This window comes from Phoxinus phoxinus, assembly GCF_949152265.1.
Source record: "Phoxinus phoxinus genome assembly, chromosome: 11".
Classification (NCBI taxonomy): domain Eukaryota; kingdom Metazoa; phylum Chordata; class Actinopteri; order Cypriniformes; family Leuciscidae; genus Phoxinus; species Phoxinus phoxinus.
In genome coordinates this window covers 17,130,216-17,152,866 of record NC_136886.1, presented here as the reverse complement: position 1 = coordinate 17,152,866, position 22,651 = coordinate 17,130,216, and the positions used below count along the sequence as shown (strand labels likewise).

At 37.7% G+C, this 22,651-nt stretch overlaps 1 protein-coding gene and 1 long non-coding RNA gene across 4 annotated transcripts in view; one reads left to right on the top strand and one right to left on the bottom strand.

The window, feature by feature from the left end:
* lpp (LIM domain containing preferred translocation partner in lipoma) overlaps positions 1-22,651 on the top strand; it is a 198,462-nt gene that overhangs the window by 76,672 nt on the left and 99,139 nt on the right. For all 3 annotated transcript variants that reach the window (XM_079628403.1, XM_079628401.1, XM_079628402.1), the window contains 2 exons: positions 12,056-12,159; positions 19,219-19,341. In XM_079628403.1, the coding sequence (XP_079484529.1) occupies positions 12,056-12,159; positions 19,219-19,341 (227 nt within the window). The remainder of the gene's footprint in view (positions 1-12,055; positions 12,160-19,218; positions 19,342-22,651) is intronic.
* Positions 1-22,651, bottom strand: part of LOC307006903 — a 36,281-nt gene that overhangs the window by 11,440 nt on the left and 2,190 nt on the right. The gene's annotated exons all lie outside the window — the stretch shown is intronic.

Genomic DNA, 22,651 nt, shown 5'->3' with positions numbered 1-22,651 from the left:
TGGTTAATAGTTATTCTTTCTTCTGCGAAAATGTTCTTTTTTCTCCCTCTCTTTTTGTGTCTTTTGAAAAAAGAGTTGAAACATTCTTTAAAATGTCATCTTTTGTACTGCACAGGAGGCAGAAAGTCAAACGGGTTCAGAACGACATGAGGGTTTGTAAATATAAAGCATGTAAACTTTTAAATTACTCAAAAAAAGGAATATGTGATGCACCCTTCCCCACAACATCATTAAGGTCTGGGACCTGTGAAAATGGCTTGTTTATCTTGTGTAACATGATGCCGGATTCCTTCATTTTTCTGATTGCAAGTTATCACACAGTAGTCCACCCAGCCTGAACCATGTCCTGATTAAACTGGCACTCTTTCAGATTTCAAAAAGAATGAGGTTTGTGGTTATGCAGGAGTGACCGTCACCTTGTGTGGAACAGATTCGCATCCTCTATTGTAAGTTTTAATATGCTGCAGTGTACACCGTAATCCAGTCAAGGTTTAATATACCTTATGTTCCAGAGAAACAACTGCAGCAGGCATTTAAAAAAAAAAAGTCATTTGTCAAAATTGACATAACAAATGTCAGTAGAGACCGGGAAGATTTTAAAACGAGTGATTCATTCATCAATCCATAAGATATTACCTTCATGCTGTGGAAATACAAACCAGAACACAGAACACAACGAGTGCCGTGCTGAAAAGGGGCGGTGCTAAATAATGTCTGTGGGATATGCTTAGAAATAACAACAAAGTAGATTGCGGAAATAACTGCAGTACTTTCATATAGTCATGTTAAAACTAAAGTAAGTGTGGGACAGATGCCCTCTCTGTTCGCATTACTATTGAGAAAGAGTTTTGTTCTAGAAGAGAACATGCTATATAATGGCCATTACTTTTCCATTGGGGTAATGTGGGAATGGAGTTCACCTAAGGGGCACTGCGGACGTGATGGGGAGCTGTTTATGTCCCGACAACCTCCACGTTAATTAGAAGGTTGAAGGAACGGTCTTTGGCAGGAGCGTTTACCACTATCTGAAAAGTGGGGAGGACTCATTATAAACTGTATCGGCCTGGCTAATGAATATTAATTGGGTGATGCCCAGCGGTCTGATTTACCTAAAGACAGGAAAATGGAGTTTTCGGAGTTTTTTTTTTTTTTTTTTACGTTTTTTTATCTTCTGACAAACATTTTTCAAATCCTTATATCTTAATTTCCTTTGGCTAATTTACATTACCGTTCAAAAGTTTGGGCACTGTACGTCTTTGATTTCTTTTGCTCATTATGGTTGCATTTATTTGATAAAAATACAGTAAAAATAGTTTTGCAGTTAACAGTTGAAACAATTTAAAAGAACTGTTTTCTATGTTAATACATTTTAAAATTTAATTTATTCATGTGACGCAAATCTGAATTTTCACCAGCCATTACTCCAGTCTTCCAGTGTTTTTGCTGTGATCAATTTAAAATGTTACTTTAAATTGAACCCTTACTGATCCCAAACTTTTTCATATTGGTCACTTTTTATTAGGCATTTGTTTATTTAACTGTCCTCTTACTTTTTTTGTGTGTGCCAACTAAAACTCGCATCTCTTTTTGTGTTCCAGTTAAATGCAAACTGACACACATTTTTCAAATTCCTACATCTTAATTTCCTTCGACTAATCTGTGCTTTCATTTTTCAGAATTGATTTCTGTTATGTCGATAAGCCTCAGAAAAAAAAACATGGCTGAATTTCATATTTGCATTTGCAATACATGAAAGTTGGAGGTTTATGGAAAAATTAGGGCAAATCAAACTCTAGTGTAATTTGTGACAATCTCATTCGGCTCCTTATGTTCTTGCTTGGCTGGAATGAGACACGAAACTCCAAGCAGTGGTCGGAATTAAGCTGACTAAAAGCTGTCATGTCTTTAAGATGCATGTCATATGTTCATTTTCCATCTTTAAAACAGGGTCAATCGTCAGCCTGTCACTGGAAATGATATGTCATATTATTGAGTTCAGTTCCCATTGGCATGCGACCCAGAGATTACTGTATTAAAGCATCTGTAAAGTTTGTGACATGTCCCTTAAGTACAGCTAAGAGGATGTGCATCTAATTCTTGTACAAAATTCAACTTACGTTTCAGTTAGAGACATTTACACAGTTTCTAGGTGGTAAGTGGCTTAAAGTGCTGTTTTTACATTGTCTACTATGCTGTCTAGCCAACGATTATCATAAGGCAGGATTATCTGTTGGTGATGAAATGAATGGAAACACTTGAAAGTGTTGGAAACACTGGCAAGTCGTTCCTTCAAAACGAGAGGACGTTGAGTAGCGGTTGAGAATCTTCCCTCCAGAAACAGAGGGCGACTTTGAGAAGCTGCTGACAAACAACTTGCAGATGAATTTTATTTTCTCTTAATGTTTTTGTTCTGTTTTCTTTTTTTCCCCATCATATTTTTCCCTGCTTGCTTACTTTTTTATGATTTGTTTTGAATTATTTCTGTCTCTCTTCCTCTACATTTGGCTGGTCATCAGCTAACTGACTACCGGCTGTTATGTCAGACTCCCCACATAAGTCTCTCTGTGGAAACCTGACAGGAAACCCACAAATGAGAATCTTAACGTCCCCGTGGAAACCACAGGCATATGCTGCTTACTTTGACAAAAGGCCATGCAGACAGTTCACAGACTTAATCTTTTGTTGTTAGTCATGTCCATTCCGCCCATGCAAAGTTTTCGAATAAATTTCTTCTGTTCTTCCCTGAATGTTTTTAGAACTTTGCTCGTACTTTTAAGAAAATCTATGTGACCTCCTTACGAATGGCTGTTTTATATTCACACGTGTCCCTCAAAGTTAACTGGTATTTTTTTATGTGATAACAATTTTCTGTTTCAGTTTATTTCTCTGAATGTAAACTTAATGCAGTCAAATACACATCAGTCAATAACAGGGGTTAATGTCAAAACATCCCAAATATGATGGTCCTTATGTGAGGGACCTCTTATTCTAAAATATTAAAGCATATATGTATAGTGGGGAGAACAAGTATTTGATACACTGCCGATTTTGCAGGTTTTCCCACTTACAAAGCATGTAGAGGTCTGTAATTGTTATCATAGGTAAACGTCAACTGTGAGTGACGGAATCTAAAACAAAAATCCAGAAAATCACATTGTATAATTTTTAAGTAATTAATTTGCATTTTATTGCATGACATAAGTATTTGATACATCAGAAAAGCAGACCTTAATATTTAGCACAGAAACCTTTGTTTGCAATTACAGAGATCATACGTTCCTGTAGTTCTTGACCAGGTTTGCACACACTGCAGGGATTTTGGCCCACTCCTCCATACAGACCTTCTCCAGATCCTTCAGGTTTCGGGTAGCCTGGGAAAACCCAGACCACTCTCAGTTGTAACTGAGTTAGGGTCTGGCAAAGCTCCATAGACAATTAATTTCCACAGGGGCGTCACCAACGGACGTCGGATAGATCTAAAACCAATCAGAGCGATGAATGACATGACGTATGCAGAGCGACGGAGAAACATCTCGAGACTCTCAGCAATTCTCTGTTTGTGTTAACGAAAATGACCATTTTAAATCGCTTGAAACAGACGCGATAGCTGATTCGAACGAGTGATGTTGTGATGTTCCACGGCGGCATCCATCTTTGTAATGTACAAAATCTGCGTCACCGTCTCTGCTCTGTCGTCATCGTGTAAAGCCCGCCCCAAAGTTTCTGATTGGTGCCGCGATTTCGACGGATTGGAAATGTGTTTCAATGGGCTCTTTGCTAGACCCACTTGCAGAGCAAATCTAAATTTGCCGGAAGTGGTCTGGGTTTTCCCAGGCTAGGTTTCGGGCTGTCTCTGGGCAATACGGACTTTCAGCTCCCTCCAAAGATGTTCTATTGGGTTCAGGTCTGGAGACTGGCTAGGCCACTCGAGGACCTTGAGATGCTTCTTACGGAGCCACTTCTTAGTTGCCCTGGCTGTGTGTTTCGGGTCGTTGTCATGCTGGAAGACCCAGCCACGACCCATCTTCAATGCTCTTACTGAGAGAAAGAGAAGGAGGTTGTTGGCCAAGATCTCACGATACATGGCCCCATCCATCCTCCCCTCAATACGGTGCAGTCGTCCTGTCCCCTTTGCAGAAAAGCATCCCCAAAGAATGATGTGTCCACCTCCATGCTTCACGGTTGGGATGGTGTTCTTGGGGTTGTACTCATCCTTCTTCTTCCTCCAAACACGGCGAGGGGAGTTTAGACCAAAAAGCTCTATTTTTGTCTCATCAGACCACATGACCTTCTCCCATTCCTCCTCTGGATCATCCAGATGGTCATTGGCAAACTTCAGACGGGCCTGGACATGCGCTGGCTTGAGCTGGGGGACCTTGCGTGCGCTGCAGGATTTTAATCCATGACGGCGTAGTGTGTTACTAATGGTTTTCTTTGAGACTGTGGTCCCAGCTCTCTTCAGGTCATTGACCAGGTCCTACCGTGTAGTTCTGGGCTGATCCCTCACCTTCCTCATGATCATTGATGCACCACGAGGTTAGATCTTGCATGGTGCCCCAGACCGAGGGAGATTGACCGTCATCTTGAACTTCTTCCATTTTCTAATAATTGCGCCAACAGTTGTTGCCTTCTCACCGAGCTGCTTGCCTATTGTCCTGTAGCCCATCCCAGCAATTGTGCAGGTCTACAATTTTATCCCTGATGTCCTTACACAGCTCTCTGGTCTTTGCACAATTGTGGAGAGGTTGGAGTCTGTTTGATTGAGTGTGTGGACAGGTGTCTTTTATACAGGTAATGAGTTCAAACAGGTGCAGTTAATACAGGTAATGAGTGGAGAACAGGAGGGCTTCTTAAAGAAAAACTAACAGATCTGTGAGAGCCGGAATTCTTACTGGTTGGTAGGTGATCAAATACTTGTGTCATGCAATAAAATGCAAATTGATTTTTTGAAAATCATACAATATGATTTTCTGGATTTTTGTTTTAGATTCCGTCACTCACAGTTGAAGTGTACCTATGATGAAAATGACAGACCTCTACATGCTTTGTAACCGGCAAAATCGGTAGTTTATCAAATACGTACTTGTTCTCCCCACTGTATATATATTGATATATATATACACACAGTATATATATAAAGGTATATTCGTGTATAGATACCCATTTACTTGTATATTATATATTGTGATATACATTTTTATCATGACATTCTGTTAGCATAATTATGTCATTGTACTAAAGCCAAAATAAATTGGCTTATATTTCGAGTGTGATGCACATCCCTAAACTATATGCATATCTCTATATATATTTTGTACAAAATATATTTTTTTAGTGCTCTAAGATAACTCAAAATTGCTTTGTTTTGTCTTCACACAGCATATTTCTCTGTAGATATATGCCAGTGGTTTTGAAATCAACATCCAAAGTCTGAAAACTTAGAACATATTATTACAGTACAGTACCGCTAGCATAGTTGTTTCGCAACTGTACAAACATTCAAGTCCCAATGCAAATTCTGAGCAAATCAGAGACCATGTACCCAGTATATTTTGGCACCCATTTGGGTTATGTGTCCTTGTGTTGTCCTCACATGATCCTTTAGCCCCTCTTTAACTACCATGTGACCTGTCTGCCTTGAATTACGTAGCGAATTCCCTCCACTCGGTACAAACCCCTCGTTCTCATCCAGCCTAAATTCCTCTTTTATTTTCAACCAATGGACTGCACTTCTCTCTTCTGATACCTTCAGCAGTCTCTATACTTTCACTGAAACCTCCATTTTGTCTTTTGCACTTTGTACAGAAGCCTCTGATTCTGGACCAGAACATCTTTTTGGAACATGTCCACCTGCAGATTTACAAGATCCATCCCTGCATGTGAATTAAATATACACGGCTACACTATGAGTTCCCATTTGCCTCTCTAAATCAAAATGATTCTCATTTACATCTCTGCTAGTTTTCATTTAAGATGTCATTTTTCAGAGCTCTCACTTTTCACTAGTGGTGCAGGAATCGTTCATCATGGTTCGGCTGACGTGCTTTTTTATTGAAGATCACACTGCTGGGATTGTGGATTCGAGGGCATCACCTCTCCATTTTACTTGTTCCATTTTTGCTCCCGCACAATAGTTTAATCCCGCTTTTATGTCTCTAAATTTTAAAACTCTATTTTCTGTCCCTCTTGGATTCCTCTCAGGTCTCCACAAACCAGCATTGTCGGCTCCTCTGTGCTTCGAGAAGGACATCTCAAAAAAACCTCAAACCCAGAGTGGCGTTTTCAGCCAAATGAAGCCATAAATCAGTCGGTTGTATTCTAGCTAATTAAGAGCAGGACTAAACCTCATAACTGCAGCGGATGCTAGAGAGAATACGGACGGATAATTACAGATAAAATAATGCATTTAGGACGTCTCTCTGCCGTAGCACATTTTGAGAGCTTCTCCACAAAGATAAACCATTTGAAATGTCACATTTGTAATTATAACACTTTATTATTCTAGGCCTGTGAAGGATTATAGATTTATGTATTTTTTATTTATTTAATTATTTTAGTTTTAGTTTTTTAGTTTTAGTAATTTTAATACTACTATAATTTTGTGCGTCATCATCCAGCACATTTTTGTTCATTTTGATCGTGGTTTGATTTTTATATGTATTCTGGGATAGGACAAAGATTTTTGACACTTCCCAGATGAGTTTCATGCCAGTGATACGACTAAACCGGAGATCCTCGCTGCCAAATGCACCCAGCCATTCATTTTGTTTACTGCGGTGTGTTTAAATGCCGGTGCAAAGATGCTTCTGCTAAAACTTCTGCTGTAAATCAAATTTATTGGGGAATTTGGAGCGGAGACAAAAATGTCAATGAATCTAAATATGTACATTATAAAAAGGCACGGATTACAAAAGTGACATTCCAAGGAAAGCTCTTCCGGGTTTATGACTATGTCTATGAGAATAGATGCTCCTTTGAAACCGTTTCATTGTCAGTTGCTACTGTGTCCGTATCAGTGCCAGATGGACAGAGGTTGGGCAGAGTTCAGAGAGATTTGTATATTGCAAAATTATATTAATCTTGTCTACTTTCAGCCTCAAATAACTTCTGTGCATTTAAAGGAATACAAAGAAACCTGTTGAATTTGCGGAATGACAAGATTATAGTCATTATTATACTGTATGGATTATAGTTATTATATTACAGCATTAGTTCTAGCTCTCTAACTTTCCAAGTAGCTTTCATCAAATAAAAAACTAGAAGTATCAATGTTCCCTTTTTCAAACTGGGGTCTGGGGACTCTAAAGGGACTGAAAAGGGCTTATACTGTAGTAAGTTTAGTAAAACTTTTAGAAAGTTTTGTAAGTGTTAGTCTTTTTTTCTTTTTTCAAAATTTTAAGGCTGTCAAATACATTTTTCTATAAAGTTTTTCCTTACTGCTGTCACTTTTTATCTTGCTCATTGGCAGTACAGTACAAATGACAGTATTTAATTTGACTGCGCCATTTTGGAAACAACATGTTGTCTTCATAATATTAATATTAATATTTTTTATATTAAAGGGTTAGTTCACCCAAAAATGAAAATAATGTCATTAATGACTCACCCTCATGTCGTTCTAAGCCCGTAAGACCTCCGTTCATCTTCAGAACACAGTTTAAGATATTTTAGATTTAGTCCGAGAGCTTTCTGTCCCTCCATTGAAACTGTATATACAGTATACTGTCCATGTCCATAAAGGTAATAAAAAAATCATCACAGTAGTCCATGTGACATCAGTGGGTTAGTTAGAAGTTTTGAAGCATCGAAAATACTTTTTGGTCCAAAAATAACACAAAATAAGACTTTATTCAGCATTGTATTCTCTCCCGGGTCTGTTGTGAATCTGCGTTCAGGACTCCGCAGTGACGCTGCTGACGGAAGACGCTGATGACGTGTTATCTGGTGCGCCCGAGCTTCGTTTACAGTCTGAGGAAGACGCACGCTATATTCAAGCTATTCTACATTGTTTGCGTGGATATCATTTTTTTAATGGTGCGTAAATGTGCATGTCGCGGATGAGACACTTTTACAGCGTGCGTTTCCCTCAGTCTATAAATGAAGCTCGGGCGCACCAGATAACACGTCATCAGCGTCTTACGCCATCAGCGTAACTGTGAAGGATTGACAACAGACCCGGGAGAGAATACAATGCTGAATAAAGTCTTATTTTGTGTTATTTTTGGACCAAAAAGTATTTTCGATGCTTCAAAAACTTCTAACTAACCCACTGATGTCACATGGACTACTGTGATGATTTTTTTATTACCTTTATGGACATGGACAGTATACTGTATATACAGCTTCAATGGAGGGACAGAAATCTCTCGGACTAAATCTAAAATATCTTAAACTGTGTTCTGAAGATGAACGGAGGTCTTACGGGCTTAGAACGACATGAGGGTGAGTCATTAATGACATTATTTTCATTTTTGGGTGAACTAACCCTTTAATATAATATGTTTATGTATACCGGTAATATGTTTATAGTATATTTTAAATACAATATATTTGTAAAAAAAAATTTATATAAATATAATATTTTACATTTTATTTTAATATATATATATATAATTTAACGGTGTGTCAATAATTACAGTAATTAATTATAATAATAATTATTATAATTAATGTATATAATTATTAACACACGGTTAATATATATATATATATATATATGTGTGTGTGCATATAATTATTATATATACATTTTATATATATATATATATATATATATATATATATATATATATATATAATTTAATGGTGTGTCAATAATTACGGTAATTAATACAGTCATTTTTGGTACAATAATTACAATAATTAAATAGTCGGACTGAATAATATCTTGACTTCCTTGTCAATCGCCACTCTTTTCAGCGCAGAGAATACAATTATGTTGCAGGCCATGTTATAAAGTGAGCATACTGTGTACGCAAACACATAATACAGCTGCATAAGCACATGATTGGAATAAAACCCTTTTTTTACGGGTCACATCTGAAAAATGCACACATAATCGTCCCGTTACAGGAAGTGTATTTCATCTCTTCTGCTCTTATGCTTCACTTGCTTCATCTAAAAAGCCTGTTTTTCTTTTTTCCTTTTTTTTAAACTCAACCCTTAACAACATTCATGTTCCTGATTACCAATTATACCTCTCATGGTCCTTTCAAATAACTTTAATTACTGATTAGAATTCGGCTCTCACAAAGCCGGTACTTGAGTGTAATTGCTCAATAAAGAGTTGAGTGGAAATGTGTGGTAATAAGTAGGTGTTCCTGCTGCTTGTCTCATTAGCGAGTAAGCACTGCCTTCGCTTCCCGGGCGGCATAAATGGAGCCTCTCTCATTCATGGCACAGGGGCCCCCTGGTTTCTCCATAGCTGAACCAGCAACAGGATAACATGTCCCAAACTCGCTGACCTCACACCACAGACACCTCACTGAACACACAATAATATACAATGTCCGTATTTGTTTTTCGTAACACTATGTCACAAGGCAAAGGCCTATTTAGCATTAGCGGTGAGCGACTTAAACCTCAGTTGTCAGGCTCATTTTTCCCATTATATGATACGCGTTTTGCTCATGAAATTGAACTGATGATTCATGGTAGGCACTGCAAGTGTTACTGTTTGTTCTCATTTGTGAGAGGAAAACGACAAGTAATATCCGTTCTAATATTTGAGCTGCCTTGCCGTATCTGCCAACAGATACTATTGCCTTACTAACCTGAATGGAAGCTCATAAGTGACTACTTAGTAAGAACACTACTTATGCTTATTTGATCAAATATAGTCACATTTTCAGCAGCCATTACTCCAGTCTTCAGTGTCACATGATCCTTCATAAATCATTCTAATATGCTGAAGTAACATTTGGTGCTCAAGTAACATTTCTTATTATTATCAATGATGAAAACCGTTTGATATTTTTTTCTGAAAAACATTAATAATTTTTTCCCCCAGAAATATTCTGACTTAAAAGAACATCATTTATTTGAAATAGAGCTGTTAAAGCCTTTACTCTTGACTTTTTATAGTAAATTACTCAAATATATTAGTTACTATAAAAAAAATGAGTAAACAGTACAGTAGTATAGTAGAGCGAACAGTAAGTAAAGTATGCATTTATTTTATCCACCATTTTTCTTTTCACCAAGCATGTCGCAATAAGTTATGGATTTGACTTCTCTGTGAAAGATATATGTAATTTTGCCTTATAATGTGGCCAAAACAAATGATTAATTTAGCTTTTATATCAACCTTCGCATTGGGAAGGCTGCATCTCCTATATAGGAAACTCACTTGATATTAGAACAAACAAAGCTATTATTAATATTATTAGGTCATCTCCATCATGTTTGTTTTGAGTGAAAATGACTGTCGTTGAGAGGTTATAGACTGCTGGCATTAAAAAAGGGTCAGTCTAACTGGTCATTATTTGCTTAGTAATTTACTGTACATATTTTGGACCCTCACACTTGTTTTCGCATGACTGAAATTGTACAAATTCATACATATTTGTCTCCATTGTGCCAAAATGTAAAATAGTTACATTTTCTCATAAGATCGGGCTGGTAATATGGTCTTGATGTCTGTTCTTAGCCACGTTTTGTTAAAGACTAACTTCCTCTTTTAGTTCAAGGTCCTGTCCCATACCTCCCTCTCTTGGTCTCTCTTTGCCCAGTTCTTCCAGACCTCCTCAATAAATCATGCCATCTTTGAAACATTTACATCTCTTGTGTTGCCCTGAATTGAGAAATCCAAAAATCATTGGATGTCAGAGAGACATAAGGTATTAAGGAACTTAAGATAATAATTTCATGTCAACTTGCAACTTACAAGTGAGTTTAGGATGTAAGCTAAGGCAGAGAAAAGTAGAAATAGAGGTCACAGGAGGAGGAGAAAGGGGGAAGTAGGACGCTTTTCCTTTTTTTTTTTTTTTTTTTTGGTAGCAGTGCTTGAGTTTTCACAGAGGTCACAAGGTTATTACATAAACAGTTCACGTAAAGTGCTCTTGTGCCTTTGGGGAATGTTTGATGCCATGTTCACAACAATTTTATGTTGTACAAGAATTAGGCATGTGACATATTCTGTCTGCATTCACATTTCAGGATTTTAGTCTTTTCAAGACCGTAGTTAATTAATTCGGCCTGTAGACCTGGATAAACAACATTTCTGACATCAATTAGATCCAAAAGACAGATCAATGATAAACATAACGTAAAAATAAACGAATAAAAATACATCCAAAAGACTCATGATAGAGCAGTGAATTCCTAATGCCTCCTATAAAATGCTGTAATTTGGAAAGCTCACTTGTGGATTGGTACTTAGACGGTCAAATGATTCAATCCCAAATTGGACTCCGGGCGCAGCCAAATCAGAATATAATTTGGCAAGCGGATTTTGATCCTGCCTGAAACATGCAGTGGAACCCAATCCCTGGATTAGCTGTGGACTTTACAACTCTGCGATTGGCTTATTGCCACACACTTGGCTCAACAAATGTCCCATCTAACTTGTTTTGAGCACAGTGCTTACATTTTCAATCTGTACAAACACCTACTTACAGCTTAGACCATCTTAGTTAACCAAATAGTTGCTGTTAAATGTATTAATCTATCAGTGACAATATGGTAAGTGTGTGTAAGCCTCCCTTCCTTTCAATTTCTACACACTCTAACACTTTTAAGTACTTACACGGGCCGGCATTTTGTAAGAAGGCTGTAGATATAAACAAAATGTAGTTAATCATCATGTTATGTGAAAGTATTATATTCCTTAAAGCTTTCATCTGGCGTCTTGTGACATTTAGGTGTGTCGGATTTATGTCAGCTTGATCTATCAGATTTTACAAAAGTTTTCCACCCACTCCGACCTTTTGTAGATTGATTCATCCCTGAGGAAGAGAGTTTATCATAGTACTTATGGTGTCTTGCCTTTAAACATGTTTGATTGATTGTATGTTTTCTTGCTGTCTCTCATTTTTTATATATATTTTTTTAACAGGGGACTATCCTCCTCCTCCTCCATCTGCCATTGACATCAGCGGGCTCCCGTCCCCTTCCAGCTTCCCACCTCCTCCGGCCATGGATGAGACCTTCGGCTTTCAGGTGAGATTTGCTAATCCTGTCATCACAATATACAGTATACCCAAAACGACAGATGACCTCCAGTAGGGTCCAAAGTCCACTGTGTAAAACTGTTTTTTATATAAAAAATTATATTGACCGCATGAATGGAAATTTTAATTTCTTATGAACAGTATTTATTATTTGATGTGTACTTAATATTCAGTATTTGGAATGTCCCCCTTTTTCTTTAATTATATCATGCACCCAAGCTGGCATGAACTGCACAGGCTTTTCAAAACAAACATGATTTGTGAGTGTTCCAAATCATGTGCTTCAGTGGAAGCAAAGAAATCTGACCTTTTGTTCAAAGTTCACACAGTGAAAAAAATTAGCTTATTTAATTAGTGACCTGATCACTAACATTAATTGGTTGACCTGAAAGGTGTTTTGTGATTTTAGTATTATTTTATTTGTTTATTTGTTTGCTGTTGTCAGAATCCAAGCACTTTCCATTTTTAAATCAGATTTCAAATCCCTGATTTTCAAAGTTATCTTAATTTGTGTTTTTTTTTTACCCTAATATAAATTCAGGACATTTGCTTGTTCTGTGTCCCTTGTGGTCATTTTATTTTCTACTTAAAATTCGAAATGACAAACTGTTTGTTGTTTTGTTTAAGAAACAAAAGAATGAGAATCAAGCTACTTTTGACATTTTTTGGTTCATGGGTAAAAAATGAAGTTTACTGCTAATATTTGATTCGAGATTGTGAGGGCCCTAAACACCATTTTTCAACTCACTCTGTCTTCTGAATAGCCTTAGTCCCATCCCCCTTAATAATAGTTAATTACCACTATGCAAACACTATGTTAAGATGAAACAAAAATCATAAATAACTAAGTAACTGGTGTATAAGCAATTCAGTCTCGTGCAGCCTGCAACTGTAATATGACTGAATTACTGTAAACAAGTTAGGCTATACTGAGGCATTATGTTCATTCAAACTGAGGAGGCACTTGCCTTTTTAGATTTTTGAGGCACAAAGAGTTTGAATGTAACTTCCACAATACAAAAAAATAACTTCTTACATTTGATAATTAACTTCCATGATTTTGGTGAATTCCGCCGCTTTGAATCCAAAATAATAGAGAATATGTGCCACCAGTGTGGTGTGTATCTCTAAAGGACTACAGAGAACAACTTATTAATCATAAAATGCACTTCCAAATGCAGAGATAAGGTGCAGTTGAACCTTGATGTACCCAAAAGTATAGTTTAAATTAATTTGTCACTATAAAGAATAGGTGGAAGACTGAATCGATGCAGGATTTATGTTCTGGAATAGCAACAGTAAGACATTAAAAAAAATATGATCTTGCTCACTTTATAGTCATAATTATTTACACTGAAAACTTAAGTAATGTTTTATATTACGACAAAATGGCATAGAATAGTGTTTAGGTGTGAATTGGGACCAGGAACCTTAAAAACATCTGTAAATTATGTAGATCAATCCAAAATGAAAAAAAAAAAAAGGTAGAAGATTGGCCAATAGGCTGTCGATTCATAAATTATAAACTTTTTCCCCATAAAAGCAGTTTATTCAGCATAATACAGCCTCTCCTTCACTGACATCCATTGAAATAAAAAATGTGGCTTTGGTTGCAGTACAGAACATGGGGAGGACTAGTCTGACGAAAGTGGGTCCATGTACTTTTGTGTCCATTAATTTTTTCATGCAAATCAAATATTAAAGCCGTAAACTTTTTTTTATTTTATTTTTTTATTCTAGTTATTAATTTCTTAATGTAGAAAATCAAATGACCTGAAGGTGCATGAACCTTTAATACTTACAGCAAACTTCAGATCCCCTTTGATGCGCGTTAACGACAAAGACAAAAGGCCAGCCAAGTCTGCATCTCTTTTTGTGGCTGTTTACCAGGCGTGTGCCCTAGTTGTTTATATTTCTCTTTAGTTCATTTGGCACCCGTTTAGAAATGAGCGAGGACACAGAGAAGGCTGACACCTATTGGTTCACCTCAGTCATTTTCCCCCTTCAGGGAGTCAGTCCCCCCTTTGAACCAAACACTCATTGACCAGCCATTAAACGACAGCCTCAAAACTGTTTCTGCCTAATATTCATTGGAACTACTATTGAATGTTTAGTTATTTAACCCAAACTTTCTGTATTCCTGTATTCCTTAGATTCCCAGGGAATCCATGGACTGATAAAAATGTGTAGAAAAAACTATTCACATTATTTAGTTTGATGGCCCAATGCTACAATAGTGCAGAATGAGATGATTTTTCTTTTCCATCATTGTTGTCGCTCCGGCCTGTTGATAATGTGTCCGTGTAGTTGCAATTTGACCAGGTTTGCTGCAGGACAGGATTTAGTCACTGATGGGCGACGCAGAGACGCCTCTGTTTTTGTGTGTTTGAGACGCTTGTAAAGTCTTCATCAGTGGTTCAGCTTTCTTTTTTTTTTTAACAAGGCCACTTTATCTGCTGCTCAAAATGTGACTACAGGCATGTTCTCTGCTCTAATAAAACCCTCCACTGGATCGCTTTCCCACGAATGGTGCTCTGCAAGGGAGGAAGCCTGTCCAGAGGGAATCAGCGCGTTTGTTGATCTAGCTCTATGGAGTCAGCGTACGGCAGACGGTGTTATTGGCGGATAATTAGGCTAGTACAGAAAAGACATCAGACTGTAGAGGCGAGGATCTCGATTCCTCTGTAGAAATGAATGGCATCCTGGAGTCAGTTTAACCGACTTTACATCTCAGATGAGAGGAGATGAGTGGCAGCAGATGGTTTGTGACATAGAAAGGAATCCACAGCAAAGCACATTTTGTAGTATTCAGCACGCCGTTCCCCTGAAGACCTTTAGCTCTTGATTCTGATAACAGCACTTCTGCGTTCACGTGCGTGTGAGTATTTACCGAAAACGAGTGGCAATCCGTTCGACCCGCAGCTTTCCCTTATTCCAGTTTTCTACATCTTTCATGAATGAAAAAAGGGGATGTTGAATTATTTCTGCATCTAAGCAGAACTAACAAGAGGAAGAGGCCGGAGTACCGCGGTGAACATGAATAATCAAATGATACTTGGCCTAAATTATTTTGTTTCCCGCAACAGAACACGTAGCAACACATGCAGTCTTTATTTAACTTCACTTATCTGTCTCTGTGGTTTTTCATTAAACTCAGCACTTAAATCAGCTTCCTCTCTTCAAACGGTGCTTACCAGAATGCAAAAGGATTGCTTACATAACCGATGGAAGTGCTTCATTAGATTGCTATGCCTTTTCTTTCATAACACTATGTCCTTCTATTGAATTGACTGTCCAGTCCTCCTAATGCGATTAAGATAATTCACCTAAAGCAGCTCACAAAATAGGGGCTGTGTACTTGTGTAAGTGTGCATTTTCCAGTGTGTATATGTGCTATTACAGTATTTTTTTTTTTTGTTGTCTTTTTCTGCAAATCTTTTTGTGGCGTGTGCATGACTCAATCTTGGTTGCTATAGGAACATGCCTAAAAAAAAAAAGTCTTGATCCTTTTATAAATTGCAGCACGCAGTGTAATTAATAATGAAACAATACAGGGAATTGCACTATGGAAATAGCCTCAGAAGTTGTTTTAGATCGCATAATCATATGGAGCTCACTGTGTATTTATCTCCCTTATTTACCTAAACTGTTCTGAAGCAGTTCTAAATTTATTCACAACACATTCACGCAACATGTGCTGAAAACAGTCGTACAGCATACTATATTTACATTTAATTGCTGCCATATTTTTTTTTTGCTGTTACTGTAAGCTAATTTAGGAGATATTTGTGTACATTTTCAATCGATCATGGCAGCAGTTATTCCTCATATTTACACTTGACACAAGCAAATTCAGGTTTTGTATAGTCCAAGTAAAATATGTGAGATTGCTACTTAGAATTCAGAACGAACCCATAAGACCAGGAATTGAGCCAATAGCATTCAACATTATATCCATGTTTGTGCCGTTACCTCCTTTGCATAATTTATTTAGTGAATCTAGTGCTAAACAACGCAAACAGCAGGTGCATTTTATTCTTGATGAATCCCCCACCCGCCACCCACCCCCGGTCTGTCTGCTTTTAGTCCAAGTTTAAGTTCATCGTAGTTCAGGACCTTGGCATTGGTGATGCAAATCTCTGTTTGCCCTTTCCCCTGATTGTTTGGAAAGCTTTTCAGGTCCTGCTCAGCTCCAAGTAGAGGCATGTTAGGGTTGTAATAGGTTGTGACAGGTAATCCAAACAGATAAGTTTGAGGAAGAGTCAGTCACTGATCCTGGCCTATGAGCTCAGTGCCTCGGGCAATACTGAGTCCTCTCCTCTCCTCTCCTCTCCTCTCCTCTCCTCTCCTCTCCTCTCCTCTCCTCTCCTCTCCTCTCCTCTCCTCTCCTCTCCTCTCCTCATTCTGTATGACCAAATTATTATTATTATTTTTAAAAGTTCCCCATTTCAGAACTACAATTTATATCACGGCCGCGGTGTTGAGTGCTCACTCACCAAAACTACTCGCAAAAACTATGTCAGTTCAGATAAAGGGCATTATTTATCTAGTGTCATGTAAAGATGAGAAAAGAAAGAAGAAGCCACAGAGGACAAGAAGAGATATCAGTGTCCTTCAGCCGTGAGGGGAGAAGGTTGTTTTGCCCCCTTTGATGAGGAGTGAAAATGCTGTCAAAGTCTGCCCCTCACACCTTTTTTTTTTTTTGTCACATGGCTGCCTTTCCTCAAATGCCTTTGATAGTTTTGTTCTTTGCTCCCTCTCTGACATAAATGACAGAAGTCAGTGATTTCAGATGTATTGCTCATCCAAGACTTAGACTTTAGAGTCAATTGTTATATATACAGCTTTTGCTCTGTTGGGAAGACCTTAGTTTGCCTTATATTATATTGTATTAGAAACCACTGCCAGAGTAATTTGCCAATTTACTAAACAGTTGTGTGTCACACTGATCAAGTATAGTGCACTGATTAAATGCATTATAAATTAAACAAAGCATAATCTAGTGGACTTAATTTTCATTTAGAAACCCCCCAAAAAAGCTGGACCAAGTTTCCTGACCCCTGTGATTGTAGACATTATAACTTTCAAAAAATAATATATGTATATATTGGGTTTAATATGGAGTTGGCCCACCCTTTGCAGCTATAACAGCTTCAACTCTTCTGGGAAGGCTTTCCACATGGTTTAGGAGTATGTTTATGGGAATTTTTGACCATTCTTCTAGAATTGCATTTGTGAGGTCAGACCTGGATCTCAGTCTCCGCTCTAATTTATCCCAAAGGTGTCCTATCCGGTTGAGATCAGGACTCTCTGCAGGCCAGCCAATTTCCTCCACATCAAACTCGCTCATCCATGTCTTGATGGACCTTGCTTTGTGCACTGGTGCACAGTCATGTTGGAACAGGAAGGGGCCATCCCTAAACTTTTCCCACAAAGTTGGGAGAATGAAATTGTCCAAAATGTCTTGGTATGCTGAAGCATTAAGAGTTAATTTCACTGGAACTACGGGGCCTAAAGATCAACCCCACACCATAATCCCCCCTCCAACAAACTTTACACTTGGCACAATGCAGTCAGGCAAGTATCGTTCTCCTGGCAACCGCCAAACCCAGACTCGTCCATCGGATTGCCAGACAGAGAAGCGTGATTCATCACTCCAGAGAACACGTCTCCACTGCTCTAGAGTCCAGTGGCGGCGTGCTTTACACCACTGCATCCGACGCTTTGCATTGCACTTGGTGATGTAAGGCTTGGATGCAGCTTCTTGGCTATGGAAACCCATTCCATGAAGCTCTCTACGCACTGTTCTTGTGCTAATCTGAAGGCCACACGAGGCTTGGAGGTCTGTAGCTATTGACTCAGCAGAAAGTTTGCGACTATTGCGCACTGTGCGCCTCTGCATGCGCTGACCCCGCTCTGTGATTTTAGTACGTGCCCTACCACTTCGTGGCTGAGTTGCTGTTTTTCCCAATTGCTTCCACTTTGTTATAAAACCACTAACAGTTGACCGTAGAATATTTAGTAGTGAGGAAATTTCACGAATGGACTTATTGCACAGGTGGCAACCTATCATGCTACCACGCTTGAATTCACTGAGCTTCTGAGAGCGACCCATTCTATCACAAATGTCTGTAGAAGCAGTCTGCATGCTTAGGTTCTTGTCCCAATATATATATATATATATATGCACATAATAATAATTATATTATATTAAGATGTCTACAGTCACAGGAATCAGGAAACTTGGTCCAGCGGGGTCTCTAAATTAAAATTGTATTTCTGGAATACTAGATCGTTATGCTTTGTTTAATTTATATTGCAATGATCTGTATTCTCATACAGAAGATCTTGTGTGCTTACCTGGAGACTTGGTTTGAACACTGCACGACAAATGAATCAAGTGAAACACAATATATGGATTAAGTAAGATATTTATTTATGGATGTGCCGTGCTACCTCAGTGTAAACATCTTAAAAAGAAACCTGCTACCAGAGTGTGAATACAACTTTGTGAGATTGAGGCTTTGTTATTGTCAGTTTGGGAGACAGTGAAACTTTCAAGTAGAGTAAAAACAGAAAAAGCGGACCGCGAGAGAGGGAGAGAGAGCTAAGGGGTGATTCAATTAATATGAGATGAGCTGTCTCACCAACAAAGCGTTATTTGTTGTTGTTTTTATTTTCTCACTTCATTAAGATTTTCTCCTAAAGACTTTCTCCCAGACAATTATGTCTTATTGTTACAGTGGTTCACTTTCAGCCAATTGTCTGAGGCAACGATTAATTTTAATGAACATGTAAAGACAAAACACAAAGACCATCAAATAAAAGAGAGAAACCATTACCAAATGCTTAAGGTATGGTAGCCCACATTGGAAGATGTGCTGTATTTAAGCATCAAATTGCTTTTCTTTGTGTATAATATTTAGTTATTTTTCTTTCATTTTTAGCTTGCATGTTCAACTGTGATTAGGTGGGTTAGCTGATTTAGAGCAACCCTCTTTCAAAAAGACTTAATTTCATTACAGGTTAGTGTGTCTGTGTGTTTCAGATAAAAGGACCTGGGAAAACTATAGAAGAGAGACGTTCCAGTCTGGATGCTGAGATCGACTCCCTGACCAGCATCCTTGCCGACCTAGAGAGCAGCTCACCATACAAACCGCGCACGCCACAGGTAACATCATTACAAACATTACAAATCCCCATAAAACCTCCTCCAACCACATTCCCTGAACATATATGATGTGAAACCATTTTAAAAACATTCTGAAAGCTTCATAGATTTAGAAATGGTTGCATTTTAATATAATATAACATCAATAATTTATACATAAATTACCGCTCTGTAAACATAAAGCTAATATTGAGTAGCTAACATTTTAAAAACAACATTGCCAGATACTCTCCTCCTCCAATGAAAATATTTCCAAGCAAAACCAAAAAAGAATCAATTAGTGTATTTGAACAAATTGGTTGAGTGAATTCAAGACTGAAACGGATCCTGCGGCCAATCAAATTCGAGGACCAAACCTATAAGTTTAAATATTTGATTATCCTTACAATTTAATGTGGTTCACAGCAAATTCCTCCATTATAGTGGAGACTGAAATATTTTATGCAATCAAGATTCACTATGAATATTCATACTTGGTGTGGATAGGAGAAATAAAGAAAGTCATCCATCCACAGTGTCATCTATAATTCTGTGTAAGTTGCAGACTTGTGCCTGCAAAAATAACTCAAAATATCTTGCTTATTTTTTCTCTATCTAATTTATTAGCCTTTATTTCAGTACCGCAGTGAATCGAATTGAATGCGGAGGCCCTTCTTAAAAACAAAAACAAAAAAAAAACACACACAGTGAACCTGTTATCACACACAAGAAAAGATTAACCAATTTAGGGGTGTTCATCGAGACAGATGAAAAGCAAATCAAAACGTGTAAGTGTACCAGTCATTTCTCATTTTTGGAAAGTGTTATAGTCTAAAATTATAATGACCCATATCATTAATAGATATCAAATGAAGTTAAGAGCAGACACTCAAGTTGAGCCCTAGGGCACTTTACTAAATAGTTCAACACACAATGAATGTAGGCCAGTGCATTCAGAGTCAATGCTGTCGCATTTGGAGCAACCACAAGTCCCTCCTGTTGGCAAACAGCACCACAGATAGAGCTCGCCTTATTACATGGCCAAAGCTTAATAATGGAGAGTGCTGTCTCTGAACTAGAAACACCCTGCTTTTGGCAAGCGGTCTACGTTCCTCTTTCCTGCTCTGGGGTTGGCCTATTGCATTTGCTGATCTCTGGAGTCCTCGACAGGCACTCTTTTAAAATTATTATTGAGCATAAAGTCTGCACAAACACAACTCCGCAAAAAATGAAACTAGAAAACTCTTAATCTTGAATGAAGGTTTGTAAGTATTTACGATACGTTGATAGCTAATGTCCATTTGTTGTTATTTTGCATGTAGAGAAAATTGTTGTTTCTGAAGTTATATCATGGTGGTCCGTTCGAATTCTTGTATTAATATGACCTGAATTTAAGCTGCAGAACTTCTCACTGATCAAGAATGCTCTGTAGGAATTAGGGATGCACGACATATCGGCCACCATATTGCTATCGGCTGATATATGTTCATTGTGTATGTTATAGTTATCGGCCCGATAAGGAAGTTTGGCCAATATATTAAAGCCGATAAATAATGGATTATTTCCCTCAGCTGAGACACTTCAGATGTGGACTCACTGTTTTCCACAATGGTTTTGAATTGCTTGAAATATCATTGGAATCACTTCAAAATAGAAAAATACAGATTCGTTGCAGTGCAACATGCAACGAAAATCTGTTACATATGGAATTATATATGTAAATATATTAATGGACATACTACACCTGCCATGTTCACATTGGCTTTTGTCCTATATCTTGTGCTGACAGCAACCGTGAAAGTGATTTACTCGGGTGTTGTTAAACCACTAAATTTAGCCACATGGAGCAACCTTTATGGTACTTTTTAGGGGAATCGAATTGACAATGCCAATTCTTGAATTGAGGTAGCAAACAAGATGCAGAATCACAATTCGAATTTAAATGTTAAATGTTCATTAGAAAAGCTAAATTTGTCAAGAAAAACTTTAAATGTTGACTTGACAAAACCGTTTAAAAGTTTTGAAAACAAAAGTTTAAAAAGGCCCTACAAAGATCGACAGATGTTCGGATAGATAGATAGATAGATAGATAGATAGATAGATAGATAGATAGATAGATAGATAGATAGATAGATAGATAGATAGATAGATAGTTGTCCGACTATTGTTCGGCTACTGTATCTTAGCAATAGTACATTCTATTCATTTGGTATACTGCCTTTTACATACCTAGTAGCAAAGAAGTACATTTATCAGAGGCAGAGAGAGTCTGCCAATCTTGAGACATAGACATGTTTCATAAGACACAGTCGTGATGGAGCAACACTGCAGAAAGTCCTGGGGGAAACAGAGTGATGAGGGGTCAAGAAGTCACATATCAGTGTCTGAGCCAAAAGCTCTGTTTTTATTCATAGCGAAACAGGCTTTGACCTCAGTTCCGGAAAACGCAGAGGCCAATGGTACAGTGTGCTGAGGAAACACTAATGTTGCTCTCAGCAAAGTGAAGCTGATTTAGTAACAAGTACTGCAAACTTGAATTGACACACACACAGAGAGAGAGAGAGAGAAATATGCACACTCACATTTAAAGCACACAAATGTCTACACACACTGACAGGCGTGCATTTTTAAAGGTCATGCACCTGCACACTTTTGAAGTGGCAGGTAAGTTTTTCCTAAATAAAATATAGTCTAAGTGCAGATCTTTGTAAAAGTACTTTGTGAGAGCTACAAGTAACAGAAAGGAGTCTGAAAGCTTTTGTCAGTAGACTTGAAAAATTTATACAGGCAGAGAAAACACAGTGTTAGAGAGAAAACAGCCTGAGTAGTTTCTGCTATCGGGGTTAAATCTCAGGATCAGCCTCAGTTGCTCTGATATCTGTCTGCTCATTTGGCCATTTATGACAGCGTTTGTCCAACAGAGCGTGGAGTTTATGATTTTGGTGTTTCCAGTGTTTTCCAGGCTGTTTTAATGGCACGGCAGGAGATGGCGAATTTACTGTAATTGTAGAAATATTTATTTTTAAAATAATGTTGTAATTATATGGAACACGAGGTGTCTTAAAATGTGTAAGCTATGATGAGTAATTTATTTCTCATTGGAAAAGATTTAGAATGTTTTCGAATGTCTATGAATTACCAATGGACAAGGTTATCATACACGAGACACGGTTTGAATTATCACCATAGAAATGTATATATGTATATATATTCTATTTTATTTGAATCAATTAACCTTCATTATATGAAACATAATGGAAGAAATATCCCAGAATGACTGAATTCAGTGCTTTTCAAACTTTTCAACAAGTATCAGATCAAATCATACACT